General features: G+C 35.6%; 1 protein-coding gene across 1 annotated transcript in view; it reads left to right on the top strand.

The window, feature by feature from the left end:
• Positions 1-20,700, top strand: part of LOC122808584 (protein NLRC5-like) — an 849,388-nt gene extending 828,688 nt beyond the window's left edge. The window contains exons 17-19 of the mRNA XM_044079540.1: positions 62-145; positions 16,994-17,077; positions 20,643-20,700. Of these exons, the coding sequence (XP_043935475.1) occupies positions 62-145; positions 16,994-17,077; positions 20,643-20,700 (226 nt within the window). The remainder of the gene's footprint in view (positions 1-61; positions 146-16,993; positions 17,078-20,642) is intronic.
• The last annotated feature ends 432 nt before the right edge of the window (positions 20,701-21,132 follow it).

The following is a 21,132-nucleotide window of genomic DNA, read 5'->3' as shown; positions in this document are numbered from 1 at the left end:
AAGTGCATAGTGAGTCGTAAATGTCAATGCTGTATAATAACTGTTACATTTTATTTTGCAGTGTGCAAAGCTGTGAATTTCAAACAAGCCAGTTGGAGAAGCTATGTAGAATTTTGAAACTGTGTCCTGATTTATCAGAACTGGAGTAAGTACTGGCAACAATGTAACATTTGTACTGACAGGTCATAATATGTTTTATAAACAAGCCCTTTTAACCTCAACTGAATAAGAGCTATGAAATTCAGTAAAAGAAGAATGTTTTTAAGTGTTTGAAAAGCGTACAAGTCATAAGTGAATGACCATTAATGTCCTAGGTCAGGTCCAGACCTCAACTATTTTTACTATGGTACTATTTCTACCTGTGCAAACAGTCAGTACCCCTTATAGGTTCCTGTAGCTGGCATGCTCACAGCACTACAACTGTCCTGATTTAATTTTATTTAATTATCTCATGGATACAGGCATATTAAACAAACAGATGGATCTCACAAATTTTGCTTTTTTATTTTACATAATATACAGGAAAGCTTAAGAGTTGGTGACCTGAAGAACCACACAGAAATTATTGAAAATAAGTGGATAATACATTTTAAAGCACACTGTCCACCTGGTTTGAATGAAAGTGTGACAACAAAGCCAGTTCTGAAAGATAAACAAAATAAAATTAAATAAGTTTATTATATAGATAGATGTAAAAGTTTTAACATATGGTTTTTAGTTATATGCAGATATTTGTACTTTTTAGTATTCTTAGTATATGTAAAGTATTTATCTATGTAGTAATCTTTTTTGTGCATTACTTCTTTAAAGGTGAATTCACATGACCTTTTCCTTTTTGTATTTAAGTCATGTGTTTTAAATCAGCTGACTATATGCCTGAAGAAGCCTATATTGGTGAAAGTCTAGTACTAGGAAGCTATAATAAATTTCCTGCGTATCGAGTGTTGTGGTGACAGTTTACTTTATATTTTGTTTTATTTTACTTGATTTTTTGCATGCACTGGATTATCTACATGGCAGAATTATAACTATGAGCCAATGCCCCATGCCCTCAGCTCTTCAAGTGAAGAGCAAAAAAAAAAGCACTTCACTGTTATAAGCCGATCGCAAGGATTGGCATATTATAGTTAGACCTACAGCCTGCCCTCACCCCAGCTCTTCCATTAAAGTGCAAAAAAATGGATGTTCCTGTGATGCCCGTACACTGGCCCAGCAATCAAGGAGCCTCAATCCACACCACTAACACCAGTGAGGGGCATCCATATAGGGAAAGGATAATAAATACACACACCCAGTAAAGTACAATTTCCCTTAAGAGCTCACAGAGATTACAGTCAGTCTGGGGCTGGTTTCTCCCTTTCTCTCCCGGTCCCCAATAAGACTCCCCACTGGCACAGCTATAAGGTCCAGATCTCAGCCTAGTGGGCAAGCTAAAACCTCCAGCACCCTTTCTGTCCAACCAGTGCCTAAGTAGCTGACACACACACACTTTGAGATAAAAGTTTATACAACCACACAGACACTCCTGGGGAGGGCTGTCACAGGTTCTCCAGCAGTGCCCTTTTTACCCAGACTATATGGTAGAAATCACTGCCATCACCCAGCTAATATTTATCAGCTACTCAAAAGCCCTTAGGAAGGGGGTCCAATTATTAATGTGCAGTATTATTATCCAACTGGTAAGTGCAACCAAACAATTAAGACTTATTTGGAGTGACTCAGTACAGTACCACTATATATATATATATATATATATATATATATATATATATATGCAATGTACTCTTAGAGCTTAAATTATCTCTACACAAAACAGCCACAGTTGAAAGGTTTAAAAATATTTAATAATAAACAATAAAAACACAAGACAATACTTCTTACTACACAGTGTTAGTCAAGAGTTCAGAGATCACAGAGAAATACTTAAAATAATGCCATCAAAAAGTTCTGACATCACAGAAAAACAAACTAGTCTAATCTTCCTATTTCCTAGCTATATCTAAGAGAAAACACAGTTCTAAAATCCTAGTTACATACAGACACAGGCAGAGATCTGGTGAGATGGATGTTCTCAAGACAAATGCTCTAATGCTTTCATTCTTTCTGTTCTTAAATTGATAACACAGTACCACTGATTCATTTCAGATTACATCATTTCTTTCTGGTTCCCAGGCTAACAGATTTTCAGAGGTTAATAGCCCTTGATCTTGCAGCTGGTCAGGAAGCCAGAACAATAAAATAATTTATACATGCAAATTCTAGCAATTAACTTGGTCTCAAGACAATAGGCAGAATTCCTTCATCCACAGAGATATCAGCTCCAAATTTTGACATCAAAGACAGTCATAAAATGCCTGACTTAGCTTTCTTAAAGCAGAGTGCTGTGTTGTTACGTTTTTGCAGTTCGGTATCCAATGCAGTCTTTTCACATTTAAGAGAACAAGCCTGTGGCTTACATTATTATTTACAAATGATAGGATTATCTATAAAATTGTATCTGGCTAGGCTGGCAGCATTCACCTATCTTCACAGTTCCTTCTACTGGCACACCAACCAGGTGGCCAGATGCATGACACACCTGCCCTCCGTCCTGCACGCAGCCATTCATGTCCTGTTTCTGTGTCCTGCCCCCAACCCTCTTTCAACTTATTTTATTTAAAAAAAGTCTTATTTTAATCTGTAGCAAACAGTTGTTACAGTTTATACCCCACCTCCATGGTGAGCTACAGTGCTCAGGTTTTAGTTAAAAGAAAATGTAGCAAACTGTTTGCTGCAGTTTAGACCACACATAGTGTGCTACAGTGCTCAGGTTTGATGAAAAGTGTAGTGCTGGCTTTTAAAAGCTGGTATTGTATTAAAGACACATTGGTGTTGGCTGATCACACCCCCAATACTTTGTTGCAGTTGCCTCACTCCCCTCCTCTACAAGTACACTACTGAGCTCCATTTATTTCTTCTTCTTCCTTAGATGCTAGAGCCCTGAGTGTTTCTTTGATCTCCTGTGCTTTTGTTCCAGTCAGTTTCTATCTCTTTAGCCCAGTCTCTGTTGATCTTAAGGACTTCTGTGACCACTGCTTCAGATGATTGTTGCCACCAGTAGTTTATGTTGGGGGCCAGCAGTTTCATAGAGGACAGCTTTACAATCTTTGATTTGACCCAGTGCCTTTTTCTTATTAGGAATAAATCTACCTGAGTTGCATTTTGACTACAGTTGTATGTAATCTAGAGACTGTCTGTCTTTCGGCAAGCCGTGTGTTGGCCACCTTCAAGACATATGCCAGACAGAATTCTAGAATGGTTTCTCCCTCTCTATTCCTGTTGCCCTACCCATGTTCAGCCTGTCCCAATTTGAGTAATTAGATCCATCATTACAAGTACTGACTTATTTTGTTCTACTTTATCTTGGATGTCCTGCAGCTGCTGCCTGAAAGCATTTCTTTTTGTCATCACAAGCCTGCTGTGGGGCGTAGACTGAAAATTTGAATTGTAATAGAGGAGACTCTTCTGACGATAGTGAGAGATGTCATCAGAATTAGTGTTAGACTCATGGCAATCAGATTCCAGTGTAAAAACAGGCCAGTTTTCATAATTTCAGTCAATGTACCACAGACAGACAGACAGACTCATGACAATCCGACACTAGTGTAAAATTAAGCTGTCCTCTATTGTCTGTGTGGCTACCCATGACTCTTTTTACTTTTGGGTGCATTCTGTTGGCATACCCCTCAAGTTCAACTGAGATTCCACACTCACAAGACTAGACAAGTGCAGGGTGACAATCAGCTGTTTTCTAGAAACCAAGACAGTGGAAATAATTATGGTACTCCAGGCCACCTCCTTCAGCAAGTATGACTATGATGTGATTGTAGCCCATGTAGGGGTAAATGACCTATCACAAAGTCCTCCTTAAGACCACACTAGCTTCCGATAAGGGTAAGGCACTGGTTCTGATGAGAATCCCCCCTTCATCTAGACTTATGCCTGAATACAAGGAACATAATTGGGTTCAACAACTGGCTGAATTGTTGGTGTCATTCCAGGGGGCTCCAGTATGTATCACCCTGGGACACCCTTTGCAAATAACTGTCTGCATCTTTCATTCAAGGACTTCTACAAACTGTCCAAAGCTCTTGGTGCCCCCATTGTTCCTTTTATAGACAGAGTTCATCAAATGGGCAACCTAGCCTGATAAACACCCCCAGTCCCAAACTGGATGATATTAAGGTGACTGTACTCATTGCCAGGGGAATTAGCACTAAACTGCCTGACATTGATAATTTTCTGCATTTGGAATGCTTCCATGTATGTGTTGTTACCAAGACATGATTCAAATCCTTAGAGAGCACCCCGTGTTTGCCTAGGTTTTGTGCCTACCATACCTAAAGATCCAGCAGTAATGTTGATGGAGTGTTCTGTACATCAAGAAAAATATTCCTTTAAAATGGATGCCTAGAGACAACCCCCAGTGAGCTTATTCAGCAACTCACCTTAGTGAAATCCAGTTAACAAGCATTAGCCTACTGTCACTCACCCTCCATGGCTCCAGATGACTACAATAAAATCCTCGCAATGACTCTCTAATCCTTGGTGACTTCAGCTATCTTTGAATGGACCTACTGCACTTCCATTGCTGGGTATGCCTAGCCTTTCTAGGACTGGCTACACAAAATGTCCTGGAGCAGCTCATCCTTAAACTGACAGGGGTGTAAATGTTCCCAATTTAGTATTCACAAACCTGGCCTCTGACTACTGCCCTCCTATGTTCAGTCCTTCAGTAATGAAGTCTGACCATAATCTGGTTACCTTTACTCTCAAAACTTCTCTTCCTCAATTACAAACAACCCTATCTTTAAATAGTTTAAAAAAGGACAGCCTCATATGGCTGTATGATGAAATCTGTAAATTTACCCATGTCATCTCCAGTTATGCAGCCAGATGCACAAGTGATTATTATGCCCACTAAGATAAATGTACTGATCTAGCAGTCCCTTCCAAAACCAGATGTGGTGGTAAATACAAAAATAAGCTGTCCTGTTGGTGTACTGGTATATACAAACTGTGTAATAGAAGGAACTCCTTAAAAAACTGCTTAATAAGGCTAGAAACCCACATTATCAAAATAGTACTGAAAACTTCATTAGGACACTGTAAACAACTATAAATACCAATGAAGCATCCCATAAATTAAGACTAACAACAAGGAAAATACTAATTACAAATCCTTTTTCCATTATCTAAGAATACTATGTAGATCAAAAACAACAAAAATCAGGAGAAAACCAGGTCTTTTAGCATAAAATAATTTAATTTGCTATTCGTCAAAGGCAATTTCATAATTTTTCTGATGAAGTCGCCTTTGACGAATTGCGAATTAAATAATTTTACACTGAAGGACCTGTTTTTCTCCTGATTTTTGGTGTTTTTGATCTGCATTTTTCTTTGGTATATACTGCTGCTGTTCCTGCTGCTTTTTGTTTATCTAAGAATACTAAGAAATAGCTCAATTTTGCTTGAGCATGTTCATCATTCACACTACCTCAGCGGCACATGGCATTCTGTGTGTGCACAAACCCACACTGGCAGCTTTCCAGAGCTCAGAATCCCCTCCTCTGACTCTCTGTGATCTCTGAGCTAGGTCACAGAAAATCAATTATTCAGTGTACAGCTGTAGGACTCACACAGTTGAATTTCCTCAGCAGCCTTCATTGGTGGATTACAGCTTCCAGTCTCAGATAACATCCTTTTGGGAAACTTCCTTACTCTTTACTATTATATACTTTTGATTTCTTTCCGATTTATTTAAAATATATGTGTGTGTATTAACTTTTATTTTAATGTTCTTGCTATTTACTACTGCTGTGGATTCTGCTGGAAGTTTTGATTTACTACTGTGCTGTTTGTGTGCTCAATTCTGCTTTTAATCAGTTATGGACTTGTCAAGTATTCTATGATGTGTGCTAAGAAACTGAAGTTCTGTAGTGTAATTTGAACACTAGGCCTCTTGTTTCTGTTCTTTATCTGTTTCATTTGGAAATTCTGACAGAAAAATATTGCATTTTTTTTTCCTTTTTTTTCATTTATATGATGATTATTATCATTTAACACCGATATATATTATTTTTATTAAATTGTGATTTTACCACAAATTACTTTATTTGAATTTTTGGTGGAGATTTGTCATTTTTGACAAAGGAATATCTAAGTGAATGCCTATTTATGCTTTTTAAAAAACTTTCTATTTGATTTAAGGACGTACATTTTATTTTTTGTCACTATTTGGACAAGTGAATTTTACCTGGTACTTTGAGCGTGTGTGTGCTGTTGTTTATTACACTGTTAAGGTTGTAGAACAAGGTTTAGCACAATTTAAATTGTTTCTGCTATATTTGCTGTGTGGGAACATTGTTTAGATTTTCGATTATTGTTACCCTTTTTCAGCCCTTAACAGTGTCAGTGTATTATTCTGGCTGGCATTTTTCCCCTTGAATTGATGGATTCTGATATGGATACCCCCTCCCATATCAAATTTATTTGTACCTAAAAAGAAAAATCTCAGCAAAATCATGGCTCAGCCTATGATTTGTGAATCTTTTGTTGCCTTAAACTGGACTGCAGCCCACTTAAATTTTTCCTTGTCACCCTCTGGTCTGATTCCACAGCCCTCTATGGTAAGGGGTCAGTCATATCCTCTGGGATTGTTCTAGTACCTGGTTCAGGTAATGGAGAAGCAAACCTATTAGGTGCAAGAGAGGTCCATGGTAAGAGACCCCTTGCTAGACATTATGCTCTGTCTCCGATATTTTGGCGTCTAGTGTAGTTCATTGTAAGAAGAAACAGAGACTTCAGCACATGACAGACAGGTTATTACCGTGTATTGTGTTGGTATGTATCATTAGCTAAGATTGTTTTACACCATTCAGTGTCCATATTGAGAGACTCACTCATGTGGGTCCTGACATGCTAAACTGTTACCATTTTGGCCTTTAACCTTTATCAGGATATTGTAGCTTACAGCTGATGTTCATAATTCTCACTGCTGCAGTAGTCTTTTGGCTGTATATGGTTGAATCCTATCCAGGATACAAAATCTGACCACTTTCGCAAAGCTCCGGCTTACTCCCATACCTTCACTCTGACTGCCGATTTGTCAGTCTTGTGGAGGAAAATCAGAAGAGTGAAGCAGTCTTCAGTACTTTTATGATGCCTCAAGAAGAAGTAGTTTTGACATGGTCTTGAAGATTCATTTCCACCAAATAAGTCCGCTCTGGAGAACCCTTCCACATAGAAATTGCTGTTCTTTTAAGAAAATATTGTATTTTTATTTCATGAATAAAAGTGGTATTTCTCCTTTAGGAAACCCAATATTTTTCACAATGTTGGAAGTTTCCTGTCAGGGACCACTATTTTTACGTAAGAGCTTATTTTATTTTTATTTGATGGCTACATTTTTAGTAAACCTGTACTGCTTTTGTGAACTTTTAATGTTTGTGTCTAAATTTAAAGATCAAGTAGTGTTTTAAATGAGCAGAAAACATTTTAATGTTATAGTACTTGTGTACACTATGTGATAGGTTACTTGTTATTTTTTTCCGTTGAAGTACATTGAGCATTACTGCTTCATTTCTGACAGGATCTTTAGTGATGTACTTGTACTTTTTACAAAAAAAGGGACTGTTTGGGGAAGTGTAAGTGTGTGTGTGTGTGTGTGTGTGTGTGTGTGTGTGTGTGTCTGTGTGAATGTGTGTGAGTTTGCACTGCTTGCGAACACTTGCTTGTCAGGGTTCAGGCACCTAGGCAGCAAGACATTTCCCTGTGGTACATTTGACTGGGGACACATGGCTGAAGTGACATTCAGCTGCAGAGAAATATAGCTGTTTACAAATTCCCTGTGGGCAAAGAGAAGCACACACTGCCATGCTCACAGCTTTTATAACAAAATGCATGGTGGTAGAAGAAGTAATGAGTGTTGTGCTCAGTGTACAGTACATACTTATGTAACTACAACATGTAGAAGCATGCTACAGCATGGAGGGAATCCTGCAGGCTACTGTAGTCACATTTATGCTGCAGTATGCGTTTTAAGCAATGTTCCCTAGACACTGTAAAGGGGGTAGTGGTTCACAGACTCCAATTCTAAAGACACTGCCATTGTGCACTGCAGTTTTACTGCCACTGACATGCTCTCTGGCCAGTCTGCTGCTGATGCCTGCCATATTGCCTGCTGTCTCATGTTCCCTTGGGGACTATGGACATTGTTTTCTCCCTGTGCATTTGGTTATTGAAGTTGTGGGCATGACAACATATTCTTCTCTTTACCCACAGGGAATTCATAAAAAGCCATATTTTTCTGCAGCTGAATATCACTTCAGCCATGTGTCCCCAGTCAAATGTACCACAAGGAAATGTCTCGCTGCCTAGGCACCTGAACCCCTTAATTATCTTTATAGAGTCTTTTCCCAGATGTCAGTAGTCCTTAACATGGGCTTCATCTCTTCTTACCAGTATGGGATTCCAGATAAATGTACAAAAATCTTCCTTAACTTCATCACACTGGATTGTGTTTCTAGGCTTCTTATATACACTTCTCAACAAAATGCTTTCCTTATACAGGAGAAGGTTTATTTTTTATCTGGAAACTTTCCTGAGCTTCTCCAGTCAGTCTCAGACTTCTGCAAGAGAATATCACAGGATTCTAGGATTCATAGCTCTATGATTCTTGTGGTTTCTCTTGTCAGGTTACACATGAGAAAAATTCAGGGGATTTTAAAGAACACATGGACACAACATCTTAATCTTCTAGAATTTCAGATTCCAATTTTAGGCTTTGTCAAAAAGTAACTGCACTGGTGCAGACTCCATATGGCTCTAAATCTAGGTCTTTCATTTTCTCCTCAGATCTCAAGTTAATGCAAATGTGCAAGGCCTGTGAAATTCCTCAGCCAAACCAAAGCACATAATTGTCAGAGATGCTGGCTGCAATTAAAATCTCTTTATCATCTTTGGTCCCCTGGACCTCTTCAAGTGCTTACAGATAACATCACATGATGTAATGCATAAAGAAGCAGGTAAGTACAAGGTCATACCCTCTGTGTAAGCTGGTTGTGATGGTTTGGGAGGTAGCTATACATCATTTCTTAACTATCTAAGCATCTTACAGCCTGTCAGAGCAAAATATAGTGGCAGACAAGCTAAGCAACACCAGGACAAGCCTTCAGAAATAGAAATTGAGGGGGCGGGGCCAAAATGGCCATCTGAATACAGCACAATTTTAAAGCTCTGTAAATCTATTTATTTAGACAGGATTATAGTCAAAGTTTACTAATAATTTTTGTAAAGACTTATAAGTAATAGTTTAAACTTCAAGTTTACAAATTTTGGTGGAGCTACTCAAAGAAATTCCCATCAAAAATACTGGAGACTTTATCTGTATGAACATGAACAGCTCCAAGCATTCCCAAACAGACATAGTACTGAAGAAAGAAATGCAGATGGTGACTTCAACTCTTCAGGCACTGTACTTAAAAATAGATGATTTTCAGCAAAACCTTGAAAACCTCAGAGGTAACAGCCTAAAGTAAATTGAAATATTTAATGAATTACTTCAACAACATCAAAATAAAATACTGGACATTGAAACTGCTTTACCTAACATCAATGGGAGACTCAAATAAAAGGAATTACAAACTGAATTTCTCCTCAAACAAAACACCTTGCTCCAGAATAAACTTGATGACTTAGAAAACGGGGAAAAAGGTGCAATATAAGAATTTTCAATCTCCCTGAAAAAACAGAAGGAGAAGACATTATTTCTTTCCTAAACCATTGGATCCCTGAAATTTTAGATCTTCAAGAGGGTTTTTCCCTATGGAATAGAGAGAGCCCGCAGAGCAATAGGAAAGCCAGCACCAACTTTTTCTTTATCTCCACCAAGATCCATAGTTATAAAATTTCTGTCATTCATAGATAAATAACTTGTTGTAAAGATTGCCTGGAGGAAAACCCCTTTAAAATTCAATCAAAATCTCATCATATTTGACAATGACTATTCCACTAAGGTTGTTCATATGACGAAAAAATGCTAGCCTCTTGTTAAACTTTTAAAACAAAATAACATTAAGTCTGAAATTATATACCCTGCAAGAATCAAAATGCATCTTTCCAATGGAAGAAGAACTTTTAACAATCTAGATGTAACAGCTGCCTTTATAAAAAAACAGCAACATAATATCCATTTCTGAAGCTATGTACTGTTCTCCCACATCATTAAAGAGACTTTCAAAAACACACACACACACACACACACACACACACACACACACACACACACAAAGACTGATATCACATCTGTAAACTCTAATAAATCTCTCAAAGCATCTACTGATAAGTGACTCTTATTTACATCTAACAAAAAAGAGCTTTAATTGGACATACTGCAATTTTTACTACACTCAAAACTCTTAATTCTTACCATTCAGTTATAAACTTATACAAATATCACAGCAGCAAATATTACTAAATGGAAATGACAACTAATTTCTCTGCTCATTACAGGTAACTTTGTTTTAAATTATTCAGAAACTTATGAAAACTAAGTGTTTGTCATTACTGCAGCATATTGGGAGTTTCCCTTTGTTAATATGCTTTCTTTTAATGTTTTGCTTACTCTATATAAAATCTTTTCCTTAAGTAACATAATCCAACCTTAATTTATTAAAATAGTCTTTTATTAGTATATTTATGCTTTTTTAGAGTAAAAACACATTGGGAACTATTAATTTATTTGCTTGGTATATTATTTAGATGAAATGGCCATGAAAATTTGGAACACTTTTTTAAGCATTTTTTTTTCTAACTTAACATCTTCAAACTGCAGTTTTACAGTTAAAAATCATTAGCCTGAGGTGAAGCTTTGCTTACCTTGGGTAGTCTCATGAGACATTTAAACTGCAAATATTCCGCCATGTTGATGTAACACTCAGGAAGTGAGGGGCACTAATTCAGTGATGCACCCATTGCTTCAAGCACTCAGTTTTTCAGTTGTGAATATCTAAAACTACAAAACAAAAACAAAAATCATTAAGGTCAGTTTTTATTTGTTAAGAATTAATTGTAAATTGTTAATTTATGCTAAAGTAGATTATTATTCTTTGATTTGGGTTGTTTAATTAGTTTTAAATCCAGAAGCTGTATTTTTATTATGCATAGCTTTTAGTAATACTTTTTTTTTCTTTGCTGATATTTCACTGTCACAGCAAGTCAATTTTGATCAAATACTATTCATTAAAAAGTTATTTTTACCCAAACCTCAAGATCAATAATAAAATGTTTGACCTCACTGAATTCCCCCTCATCAAAGATCTTAATATATGGGATATCCTCAAATATAGGACTAAAACTCTTGCCGAGCTACGTTTAATTCTTGAGACCAATAACAAATACACAGTTATTCTCCGGCAACTAAGAGAGACTATACTTTCACAACCTATCAATCTCTCTCCCAATCCTCAGGAAATCAACAAACTAGGTGAAATCATTTCTGCTATCTCGAGCCCTAAAAAAACAATTTCATCCTCTTACAAACTATTGAATGCCTTATTATACAAATCGAATTGCCTTTTCTCCAACTATTGGGATAACCTTGGTTCCCCCATTACAGAGGATCAAAAACTCTCAGCTATAAAATCTACTCTAGAACTCTCCCTTTTCAAAAAACTCTTATATACTCAACTGATGCTAAACAATAACTCTTACTACACTCCTGTAACACTCAATAAATTTAACCCCAATCTATCCCCCTCATGCACTTGTTGCCCCTATCCGAGAGCTGATTTATTACACATTATGTGGTACTGCAACCACTCTCATAAACTCTGGTGCTCTCTAAAAGTCTGTCTGCAGAGAATGGGATACTATAACTCCACACTTTCATGGGAAACAGCCATTCTACATATCCCCCCCTTTAAGTTGCCTAAACTACAACTCCACATTTTAATTATTCTCTGTTCCCTTATTAAATTATACATCACAAACAACTGGATGGATCGCACTAAACTATGTTGGAGGGGTTTCAAAGAGATGGCTTGCAAACACATTTCTGCTCATAAGTTCATTATAAATGGTCCCAAGAAGAGAGCCTATTTTAGCAAATTATGGAAATATCTAATTGATTTAATTTTTAGTGAATAATTCCCTATCTCAGCATTTAGTGAAATACATATCCTTACCCCTGTTATTAACTGGAGATCCACTGCCAACTCAAATAATTCTCTTTTTCTTCCTCTCCTTAATATCTCTTTAGAGGACTGGTAGCACATTATTTTGTAAATATTGTATATAAGTGTTTTTGGTTAGATTGATTACAATGCCTTCTTTATCTTTTTTCCTTCTTTTTTATGTACCATTGTTAAAATGTCTTCATGTCCATAACAACTTGTGATAATTCAACATTTAATTTTAATGTTCATAATCACAATGTTCTCTATTTTTCTGTATGCATTGTTTTCTATTATGGAAAAATAAAAGAAACATTTGAAAAAAAAAAAGTTATTTTTAAGTGTGATATAAATATATCTCCATAGACATAAGAAGGTATGGATTATATTTTAGAAGAAATGACAGTTATATTTCAGTGATGGCATATACGATTGCATACTGGATTCACAAAGCACCTCACTTAAGCTATATTAATTATATTATGGTTAGTTTCAGAGTAAGTCTCATAAAGGAAGCCTTTATCTTATAGTTGTTTATTTAATTTTAACTATGACAGTGTGTACAGTTAATGGAAAATGCAGTTTCATATTAATGAATCTTTTTAGTTTAATTCATACTCAAAAGCTCAGATGACTCTTAGAACCTTTGTTTTTACTCATTTGTAGTAGTCTTTAAGTAAAGAATAGGATTATATCTGAAGTGGAAAAGTAATTGATTGGTTGCACTATTAACTAAACTGCTCTTTCTGTGTGCAGTAACCAGTTTCATCCAACCAATATAACCTGAATTAATCATCTGAATTTCTCTACTCTCATATACTCTCATACAAGAGGTTTATTTGCTATTAATCACTTATATGTATAAAATAAGAACAACCTTTTGATGTTTGGGGTGTTTATATTTTAAATCCTTAATATGTACAACAGTTAAAACTGTATAGATTAATATAATTCAATTATATGTCTCACATATAGGACTTATAGTTGCTAGATATGGTTTTGATGGTTACGGAAAGCAGTCTGATCGATCTTAGTTTATCTCTCATACTGGGAATTTTAATAATTCCATATTTGATTTTGGAAAATCGTATTCTTTTTGATTATATGTTTTACATCATGGCCTGAATTTATGATACTATACTTTTCAAGTACAGCTATAGTTATTTCAGTTATATTATATTTGCTAATAAATACTCATGTATTTTTATGTGTTAGCAAGAGTTCTGTGATTAAAACATCAATTACTGCTTACATTATTCCTGAATACTCTCATTTACACCTATATCTCTGTATATAACTTCCCTAAACGTTAATGGTGTGAACAATCCAAGGAAATGGTTAAATTTGTTAAGATATTTAAATGTTAATAAATCACAAGTTATATTCTAGAAAGAAACTCATTTTAAATCCACTAGAAAAATATTTGGAGCCCTAATAATTACTTAGGGTTAGCTCATTCCTTATATATGTCCAAGAGGAAGGGAGTCATGATTTTATGGAAGGAAAATATAAATCTACAAATCATATATAAATATGAAGATCTGGAAGGATTATTAGTCATTATTATTCTAAAGTTTAATAACAAAATTTGGACATTTGTTAACCTTTATTGGTCCTCAGGGTTAGGAGTAACAACTACAAAATGCACCTGGATCTTATAACTAATGTTTACAAAGGCAATCTCATACACGTTTTTCAGTGGAAAAAAAAAGTTATGTTATTTTACTTCTGGGGCCAGGGTAAGTGTTAAGAGCTTTCTACTGTATTTTAATATGGAAAAAGTTTTTTTTTTTTTTTTTCTTACAATTTACATGTTTTTTCTGATTATTGCTGCCAGGCTTCCCTAGGAATCTAGCACCTTTTTTGGCTTAATCATAAAATAACCTACCTTTTCCTTGGTTCTTTCTTCTTAAGCCACAAACAAAGTTAATCAGCCTTTGCCACCACAGCATACTGATAAAGTGCCTCCGTCACAGGTGGAGGGCTCTATTGTTGCCAAAGCTGGTTCCTTGGACCACTTATCTTTTTTTCTTTGGTCCCACTGTTCATGTCTCCTCAGTTAATCTGGACAGGAGTAACTTATTGGGTTTAGCTCAGGGTTTAGTGCAGGCTCTTGACTCTTACTATGTTGCTGTTTTTGATAAAAGAAGAATGGATTCTTCAATTTCTGAAGAAATATAAGAGTTTAAACCTCAAAATGACTCTGAAGGCACAAATTGTGGTGTCTCTGCAGTATTCTCATTCATATTCTGAGGAGAGTGTAACTTTGCCTGGTACCTTTGAAGGATTCTTTTTCTCTGAAACTATTTGAAGTATAAATCAGTTTTTCAGTGGGAAAACAGTGGAATTTCTCAGTCCTTTGTGGGATTATTATGAATTGTTATACCTGGAATTTCAAGAACCTATTCCTATTCATCCTGTTCTTTCTCAGTTATTGAAGTTTTTTGTCACAGCCTGCAATTTCCCCCGGAGACAACCTGTTGCTGCCCCCAAAGCAGATAGAATATACAAGTTCCCAAATCTTTTACATTTTTATATACTCATTCTCAGATCAGACAAAGCAGCTATTGCTTTGTGAATCAAGCTGCTGCTGCTAAACATTTGGTAAATACTGATTACTCTTCTGACAAGGATGGGAAGGCTTTTAATAAACTTGGGGAAAAAGGTGTATTCTTCTGCATTACTCCTCTTTAGGATTCTCAGTTGTCAGACTCATATGTTGAAGTTCATGCTTGCCTCATGAGACAATATAAGGAATATTTTGGCATCTGATTCCTCTTGTGAGGAGAAATATGCATTATATAACTTGGTACCTTTTGTGTCTCAAGTAACCATTCACTGTTTGAAATGTACTTCTGAGTCTGCTTATGTCTCCTCCAGAGCACTGCTGTTGGAACTCTTATGAGGAGGATTGCTTGGCTGAATTCTCAAAACTTCCCAGAGGTTGTCAAAAATAAAATTTTAAATTCTCCCTTGGATAGAGAACTAGTTTTTCTCCTTTTTCTGCTGTGGTCATTAAAAAGTATGATGAGAGAGGAAAGCTGATTCAAGGAATTTTTCAGATGTTTCTAGCCACTTGTCTCCAAGTTTGCCAATGTATTCAATGCTCCCTCGACAGCCTTCTTTAAAAAGTAAAATAAACAGCCCCAGCAAGCTGCTGGTAAGCAAAAATTTAAAAAGCAGTGACGGGGAGATTCCAGAAAGAATATGGTCATGCCATAATGGGGAGGTTGGCATAATGGTTAAGGTGTTTACCTTACAAACATAAGGTAAAGGGTTTGATTCTCACATGGGGTAATTGGCTAGGCTGAAAATGGCCCACAAGGGCAGTTAGCCTAGTACTAATCTATGAACCTATGAACCTATAAATCAAATGACAGTCTAATAAGTCTGAATGACTATATGAAGGTTTTCCAGCCTCACTCCCACCACGGCATTCCTTTAATAATTCCAGAAAGTCTTAACCTCCATTTCTTTCTTTCTTTGGCAAAAGACAGTTTCAGAGAAATGGCAGTGGGATTCTGTTCCTCTCTCTAGGGGGAATCCTTCTCACTCACCAGACTAGACTCTTCATTTACCCTCCTGTCATTCAGCATATGCTTGCTGCTCAGGAGAAGATAAAAGCTGTGTCTCTTTATCACTTAATGGAAGAGTTTTATTCCGGGATGTCCCTAGTGCTAAAGAAAGAAAGAATATTCTGGGAGACCAATTCTGGATCTTATCTTACCTTGCCAAATCTGCTAGTGATAGTATCCAAGTTCAAAATACTGTCTGTTTGTAACTTATTAGCCCTTATTCCCCATTTGAGTTGTCTCAGATTTCTCTTAGATTTAAAAGGTGCATATCATCACATTTTTATAAATCCAGATTTTAGACATTTCTTAAGGTTTTCAGTATCTGAATCACATTATCAGTTTTTTTGCATTACCTATTGGTCAATCAACTGCTCCAAAAAGGCATTCACAAAGTGCCAGGCTCCTGTGATAACCTATTGCAGATTGTTAGTTATTGATATGTTTCCATATTTAGATGAATGCCTTATTTTTGCAGAGTCTTTTTCAGAGTGTCCAGAATCTCTCAGTTGGGTAAGGGATTTCCTGCATAGGGTGGAATGAGAAGTCAAATTACAGAAATATTTTCTGACTCCTCACTGGATTATTTTCCAGGGGTGTCTCCTGGAAACCTTAGTTCAAAGAGCTTTTCTTCCACAAAACAAAAAAATATATCTGTATTCAAATCTATTCTTGGTTTTTTCCAAGTGGAACACTCTCTCAGGAAAAACAAATTCCTCTGGATTCTGGGTCTGATGTCATTTATAATACTCATGACACTTTTGTAATACTCCACATAAGAAAAAAAATCCAGTAGTATCTGAAGTCGCTATGTTCCCATACCCTTAATACATGTTGCAACCTAAAACATATGTTTACTTCCACCCATTTTATGTACTCATTTTATAATTTTGGTTTCGTATCATTGTGTAAATGTTCAAAATGTGTATGGCTGCTATACATCCTGGTTCATCTATAAAATGGGCACCCATGCAATAGGGCCACCTTGGTTATAAAAATGTAAATAAATAATTAAATATATTGAGTTTTAAAACAGTCATAGTACTTAATTATCAATGCAGACCGAGTGAATATTTTGTAAAGCTGAAAGAGTTAATGGTGGTCTTAAAAATGTGTTTAGCATTCACTTCTCACCAGAACACTGTTGTTACTTCTGGAGTATTTACAGTCAGAAAAGTGCTTATACATTTTTCTATGTTTTATTTACAGTTTGTCAAATAATGCACTTGGAAACCAAGGCATCCAGAAATTAGTTCATTTTTTACCAGATATTCATGTGTCCAACTTAATAAAGTAAGTAACCTCTGATGTATTTTATGTAAATAGTTCTACAAGGTTTTCTTAATTTACAGTGTCTGTGTGTTGGCTTCCTATTGAAATGTTGGTACTTGTGATGCCAATTGCTGGAGACCAAAAAAAAGTTGAAAACTCAGGAGAACAGCAAATCTTGAACTTTGCTCTTCTCTTTTAAACTTCTTTTTTGTGGAGTTAAGCTCCCCCTGTACCCCTGATGCAGGAGTGCAAACTTACATATACCAACTGTGAGATCGTCATATCATGGAGAAAAGGGAATATTGTGGAAATGGCCATCTCATATTTAGTATCTGTAAATCATTTTTTTTCGGCCATTCTGTCTCTAGAGGGTCCCAGCATTCCAAATGATTACCCAGTGGGCATCTGGCTTATGGTTTACTGATGAAGACATTTTTATACAGATATCTGTATTTTTGTGCTGTGGTCTCTCTTGAACTAAGTTTATTTGCAACTAATTCTTGGTAATGAATTGTTTGTATTTGTATGTGAGGAGAAAGCACCATGAGGTCCATAGGAAGAATGATGTAGTTAAAAATTCAAGTCTCATGTATTAAATGTAGCAATAAGCACAAGGAGAATTGTTTTCCTGCTTTTAATCCACTTTCTTGGAATCTGAGGTATCAGGAGCCATTTGTGAAGATGTGTAATAGAAAAGACAAATATGTTCAAATGAGTTTGCATGTCATTTAATACAAAAATGAAAATGAGTTGTTTGTTGGTGCTACTAAACTGAAAACGATGAATATATTAAATTCTGAAAAATTACAAAATGCACTGCTACAGGACTGTAAATCAGATTATTGAAAAATGTTTAGCGTTACAAAGTAGAATGAAGAATTTAAACTAGAGAAATGTACAGAGCATAATAATGTCTGAAGATACATTGAAAGCCCAGCTTCTAAAAGAGATTGAAATGAGGATGTGTGTATACATTATTAACACATTCAAGGGCACAGATTAAAGCCAGTGGTTCAAAGCTATTGAAATGTGAATATTAAAATAAAAAGTAGAAGAGCCTGTTTCACACTGTAGTACTTGTGTTAATGTTCATAACATTTACTAATTTGCCTTGTGAGAAGCTAGGAATAGTAACAAAATTACTTGCAAAAGCAAAGAGTGAATGTGTATAGTAATAGTCACAATGTATCAGAGACATCTCATATACTGAACACTACCACATCATTAGTAATCTTCATATGATGCTGATTACATGCTTAAGATACAGGCAGGATAATGTTGTATAGGAATAAAACCTGATGGTATTCCAGGGGTATATGCTGTAAGTAACGTATTATTAGCTCTCATAGGGTTGCCACTTTTTTCAAATGCTCAAACTGGGACATTTTTGGTACAAATGTCAGATTTTGCAGGGCAAAACATACCCATGGCCAGTGCCAAGGACAGAACTTCACATTTTTCCTTAATAAAGGCTTATTCTTGTAGCATTTTAGTTGCTTATTCTGTTTTTTATAACATTTAAGTGTTTCAGATACAGCATAACTGTTTTATACATCTATTACATAAAATTTAGGAAATATTTTTGTCCTAAAATCTCAAGACATTTGTCATTTTTTCAATATTTTTGCAGAACACAATTGCCCAAAGAGGGACTGACCCTCATAAAGTGGGACAGGTGGTAACCCTGAGCCCTTATAGCAGAGCTAAGAAGGAAACAAAGTGAATGGGAGGTTTAGGTGCCATTAAGAAGCATGTAGAGCCAAACAAATGAGTGAATGGTAGCGTTTACATTATAAAAATGAAAAACAATAATGATCTATTATTGAGCTGCAAAATCTAAGCAGTGAATTAAGAAGGGTGTTCACAGTTGCTTACAGCTGAAAAGGTCATTTTAACAGTGGCAAATGCTAGGGTCATTTCAGTACTGGATGCAAACCAAGGACTCTGGCAAGTCAAGCTAGCTCTAGAATGTTCTCACTTATGTACATTTAGTATTTTTTTTTTTCAAAAATCTGTTTTATTTATTTTAGAGATAATTCACCAATAGATTTACAACAGTCCAATATACAAAGTGGGTAGATAGAAACAAAGAATACAACCATATTGGGCATAAGACCATATGGATAATTTAACAGCAAGGTTACAATAAACCTTGACATTTAGTTAACCCAGAACTATATACAATATTTACAACTGCTAGTATGAGTAATCTCATAGAGCAAGGAGTTTACTGCTTCGTATGTTCTATATAGTTAATAAGAAACATCAGAAATTACCCTGCTTATGATATTATTACATATTCAGAGGACAGAAGGTAGTAATTATTATAAGCTAATGTCTGTAATATCTACAAAGAGTATTATTCCTTAAGAATGTGGTCAATGAGAAAACCCCAAAACTTCTGGTAGTAGGAACGTTTTTTACTATTTTTTGTTATCATTTTATGGGAGGTGATTTGAGTGCCATGTTTCTGTATCCCTCCCAAGCTAATTTGGATCTGTCTAACCAGTTTTGAGTGATATAAAGTTTCATTAACATGAAAAGAGTGATAAGAATGTGGAATTTTTGCTTGGGTATTTTGTCTGTGGTAATGTGAAGGATTGCAAACTCCCATGAAATATTAGTTTTCACATGTCCCATATTTTCTAGCCTGACTCTTAATAACCCTATAGATTTTGAGCAAATTTGCAATACCAAAGTATGTGAAGTAGGTCTGCATGTGTCTTCGGGCAGAAAGGACAGAAAGGGGAAGAGTTTGAGTTAAATTTGTTCAGTCTAATTGGTGTGAAATAAGCATTATTATTGAGGTGCTGTGGTAGCATTGTCGCCTCACAGTAAGACGCTGTCCGGTTCGATTCTCAGCTAGAGCGTCTTCTGTGTGGAGATATACGTGAATGGTCGTACCTTCGTTGAAGGTTGTGTGTCAGGACTGGTAACTCGGCACGTAAAAATCAACTACCAATCATTAGCGGACCGGAGTTCCACTGTGGTGACCCCTAACTGGGAAAACCGAAAAACACAACAACATTGATCATTAATTGAGTATATAGTAGATTTCTAAAATGAGATAGTTTAGCAGTATTTTCTATAGCATGTGAAACTTGTTCCATGGTAATTTTATTGTTTATTCCATTCCAATATTTAGAGAATAGGTACATGCTTGATATTTTATTATTGTAATTAATTTGTACACAGTAGAAACCATTTCCTTTTTATACAATAGACATCTCAGAATTATTAATGAAGTATTAACATATGTTTGCATATCTTCAGGTATGGTTTTGAAAGTTGCAGTGAGTTCCATAATTTGTCTAATGATAACAATGTATTTTTTTTTTGCTTAAGTTGAAGTTTTCCCTGATTTCCTTGGTGGTTTTTTTTTAAGTTTGTAGACGTCTCAAATTATGAAGTTTTTGATTAATAGATATTGGGCTAGATTTAACATTTTAGTCCCTATTATTAAGTAAGGGTTTAAATGAATTGTTTGCAATAGCTTTAGAATATGTGAAAGGCTTAGAAATTCAAGAAGTTCTTGGAACATGAGAATTTTATGATTAAGTACGTTATGTACCTTAAATTTTTTTAGGTTTGAAATGTCCATGAAGGTGAAGGCTTTGGGGTTAAGTCTGTATTCTTTAATGTGATTGTGCCATAATTTAACCCACAGTGGGAACCAATCATTGCTCAGTGGGTTATACTCAGCAATCTGGATAATTCTGTTGGAACATATTATTTTATAGCACAGTTCAAAATCCGGTGACCACCTTGGCTCATTTATCAGTTGGTAGTATTAATTTTGCATAACTAATTCTGGTTATTTTTGGATACCAAATAAATTTGGATAGGTCCTTATTTACTTTTTTGAAAAAAGTATGTACAAATTGTAATATTAGTGGCATTGAGCTGGTATAGAAGTTTTCGAAGAATATTCATTTTAACTATTGTACATTTAGTACTTTATGTGTTCCAAAGAGCTGTTGCACTGGTAACAGAAGGTTTAGAAGGTGTTGCAAACATAATTGATTATCTATACATCTAGGACCAAACACAGGATGAATAATATAAGAAAATGATGC

Source organism: Protopterus annectens, chromosome 8.part0, assembly GCF_019279795.1.
Source record: "Protopterus annectens isolate FY-2018-M chromosome 8.part0, PAN1.0, whole genome shotgun sequence".
Classification (NCBI taxonomy): Eukaryota; Metazoa; Chordata; order Ceratodontiformes; family Protopteridae; genus Protopterus; species Protopterus annectens.
This window is presented reverse-complemented; position numbering and strand designations above follow the sequence as displayed.